The 3,471-nt window shown below is 33.1% G+C and overlaps 1 protein-coding gene across 1 annotated transcript; it reads left to right on the top strand.

Annotated features, from left to right (window-relative positions):
- The first annotated feature begins 1,354 nt into the window (after positions 1-1,354).
- On the top strand, positions 1,355-2,907 carry LOC132045306 (CASP-like protein PIMP1). The gene is made up of 3 exons (XM_059435862.1): positions 1,355-1,542; positions 2,086-2,221; positions 2,701-2,907. The coding sequence occupies exons 1-3, from the start codon at positions 1,355-1,357 to the stop codon at positions 2,905-2,907; spliced, it is 531 nt and encodes a 176-aa protein (XP_059291845.1).
- Positions 2,908-3,471: the final 564 nt, after the last annotated feature.

The following is a 3,471-nucleotide window of genomic DNA, read 5'->3' as shown; positions in this document are numbered from 1 at the left end:
AGCCTAGTACTTGAAAGCTATTTATTGTACTATCCAAGTATATATAATATTATCACACAGCTGTTTTAGGCTAAGCATAATATTTCTGGAAACTGCTCCCTCAACGTATACTGAATCAGTTTCGCATTTTCGAACCATTATCGTATTGGAAGTATGTTACGATATTTCAATTTGTTATGTCAAAAGATCCAAAATTCTGAAATAACACCCAAATTCAGCATTCAATTTGAAACCACACTGATAATAGACTACATGCACGACACAGCATTCAATTTTTATATATTTTTTTTTTGTACATTTGTTTACAGTATACATAATTCAGACGCAAAATAATATGAACTTGTTTTTAATATATTAGGTTTTGTAATACTTTAGGCAAATCTCACATTGACAAAATACATGGGAGATGTTGGGTTTATAAAGAAACAAGTCTTATACCTTAGTGATGTGTTTTAAAGCCGTGCGGGCTAAGACCCAAAGCAAACAACATCACTAGTGGACAGATAGATGCGGAGGTAGCGTGTTAAGTACGGTATGGACGAACTCCATAAGTTTTTCTTAGATCCTGATTTATATTAGAAAATCTATAAATATGTTTAAATATTTATTGCAAACCCGATAATTAAAATGAGTTACGGGTTTAATGACAAGCTCAAAGCCATACAGTTCAAATCCGGGCTCCACCTCTGACTATAGATGGTATCGGAGTCACTCTGCTTACAACCTTGGAAAGCAGTAGACAAAACTCAGTGTGAAGGTTGAGTCTCACTGAGCAGGTGCATATAAAAATGAGCTACGAGTTCAATGGCGAGCTCAAAACTCATACACTTCAAACTCCGGCTCAACCTCTAGATACAAATGGTATCAGAGCTATTATGCGTGCAATCTTAAGCTGTGGTAAACAAACCTCGCCGATGTGAAGGTTGAGTCCCATTGAGGAGGTGCATGTGACACCTTAATCAAATCTCACATTAATAAAGTGCAGGAGAAATTCTGAATATATACAAATATAAGCCTTAAAATGGTACCTTTTCTTCTTATTGATTATTATAAATAATCTAGGAAATAAGACAAAACCCTTACAACATCAAGATATTGTAAAACCTTGAACCAATAACTTGCGCTCCAATTAACGTACGCAGCCGGCAAATTGAAAAAGAAAGTAAAACAACCCAATACACTTGAAAGCTATCTATTTGTATTATCCAAGAATCCAACGATAAATTGACTAATTAAGAAAGAAAAAATTAACAAAAGTACAGTTTTCGATTTTAACGATGTTTTGTGGAGAGTATATATAAAAGACCATCAGATTATATGATAGAATTAAAGGATTTGAGTTTAGAAAATTAAAATGTCTAATTATCCTCAGTATAACTTTGATGAAAAGCCTTCTTCTTCATCAAAAATACCATTGATTACATTAGGTGCTAGGGTTGTAACACTAGCTACTCTTCTAGTGTCATGGGGTGTGTTACAGACTAGTGAAGTTACTTTTGAATATGGAGGCAGACTTACCTATGATCATTTTCGCACATACAGGTAATTAAATTCCTCGCCCTGTGTTTATTTGGTATGATCAGGCTGGAAGATTATACTTTTCTTGTAAAAACTTTACGGGGTAGCTTGTTTTGACTCCGCCGTTTAACTCGCTCTTTTAAAAGTTTTGCACATATATGATATACCTACTTTAGATTTGCTGTGTCTGAAGTTAGACTTGGCAAAATCAAACTTCAGACACAGTGTCTGAAGTTATATATGTTAATTTGAAGTTCAGTCATTTTTGCTTAAACTTGGACAAAATTGGCTAAAGTCGGGCAAAAATGACCGAACTCCAGTCATTCGAACAAAAAAATGCTGAGGCAAAAATGACTGAACTTCAGGCAGAAAATTCATGAGCTTCACTCATATGTAACTTTAGACAGTACACTATGCGTCTGAATATGTGCAAAAATTTTAAAAATGTGAATACAAGTTAAATGACGGTGTCAAAACAAGTTTCGCCATAAAAGTTTTAATAACTTCTTGAACCTGATCCCTCTTTTCGATCGGTTTCCTTTATTTTATTTTTTAAACCTTTTGCAGCTATACGTTTTTTGCTGTGATAGCAGGAGCAGTCTACAATCTATTGCACATTCCTTTTGCAATATATTTCCTCATAAGAAAGAAGCCTTTGATAAATCACAAGGTGTTTCGCCACATTGAACTCTATGGTGACAAGGTTAATTACAAATCTACATTTTCCCACTCATTGTCTTCATTTATATAGCTATCAAATATATAAGAAAGTGAACTGTACCTGTTTTTCGTCTTCTCCTAAACAATTTAATTTATATACGTCAAGTGAATATTTATACTATAAATTATACAATTTAATATGTTCTAGCAGGTTGACGTTTTTTCTCAAGCTATGTTGATATATCCCACTTATCATGGACATTTATATGTAGTTACCTTTTGATAATAAAAAAAATGATTAAAATGGTCCATTATGTTTGAGGGTGGCACTAAAGTAGTCCCTAAATATATTCCTGATCACCATTTTGGTCCTTCAAGTTACCAATCACCAGAAATAAATAAGAAAATCACATATTTTCATATAGTGCACTTTTTCCCACTAGGTGCATTATATTATTCAGAAAAAAAGACAAAGGTCTACAAATATTTGAAATTACTATTAATTTCTTAAAATTCATGCAGATTATATTTGGCATACTAGCAACAGGAGCTGGTGCAACATTAGGTGCAACCATGGATTTACAAAAAATTACTTATATTGACCATAACTCAAAGTTTCATGCTTTCTTGGACTTGATGTATATTCCAGCTGCATTTCTTTGGGCTGGACTTGTGAGCTCTGGAATTTCTTCTATCTTATCATCTTTGGGTCTCCATAAGACTGAATGATGATGATGATGATCAAGATTGAAACAACATAATCATTTGTTATGATAATTCTAGTTTTAATAAAATTAGATAGTGTGCCCATATTTATATGTCTGTTTGTTTAAAATTGTAAAACAAAATCATATGGCTTTTATATGCATGTATTGTAATTTCATTTTTGTGATTATTAGCAATTTCTTTTAGTCAGTGATCTATTTACTAGCATACTACAGTATAATAATTTATAAAGTGAAAGAAAAAATTGTCTTTAATCAACGAGAGACTCTTCCTTTTTGAAATATTTTTCCGCTTTATATGTCACTTATTGTATAGAAAATCAACTAAGTTTTAAATAGATACACACCGTAATAATTAATCGCTAATGGCTTAGCCGGTCAATCGAAAAATTATACGGTGTAATAAGTTAAAGGCAAAAGTCATAGATAGCCCCCTAAACTTTGTCACATTTTTCTCTGGGGTACCTAAATCGAGGATTGTACCTATTGGGTACCTAAACCAGACCAAATTCGACCCATTGGATACCTTTTGCCTATGTGGCGCCTACGTGGCGCAGCAATTGAGTCC

Source organism: Lycium ferocissimum, unplaced genomic scaffold (genome assembly GCF_029784015.1).
Source record: "Lycium ferocissimum isolate CSIRO_LF1 unplaced genomic scaffold, AGI_CSIRO_Lferr_CH_V1 ctg640, whole genome shotgun sequence".
Taxonomy (NCBI): Eukaryota; Viridiplantae; Streptophyta; class Magnoliopsida; order Solanales; family Solanaceae; genus Lycium; species Lycium ferocissimum.
The sequence above is the reverse complement of the archived record's forward strand: the minus strand, read 5'-3'. Positions and strand labels throughout refer to the sequence as shown.

Coding starts and splice junctions, on each gene's coding strand:
- LOC132045306 (XM_059435862.1), top strand. CDS start 1,355: ATGTCTAATTATCCTCAGTATAACTTTGATGAAAAGCCTTCTTCTTCA. Junction 1,543..2,085: donor GATCATTTTCGCACATACAG/GTAATTAAATTC, acceptor AACCTTTTGCAG/CTATACGTTTTTTGCTGTGA. Junction 2,222..2,700: donor TTGAACTCTATGGTGACAAG/GTTAATTACAAA, acceptor AAATTCATGCAG/ATTATATTTGGCATACTAGC.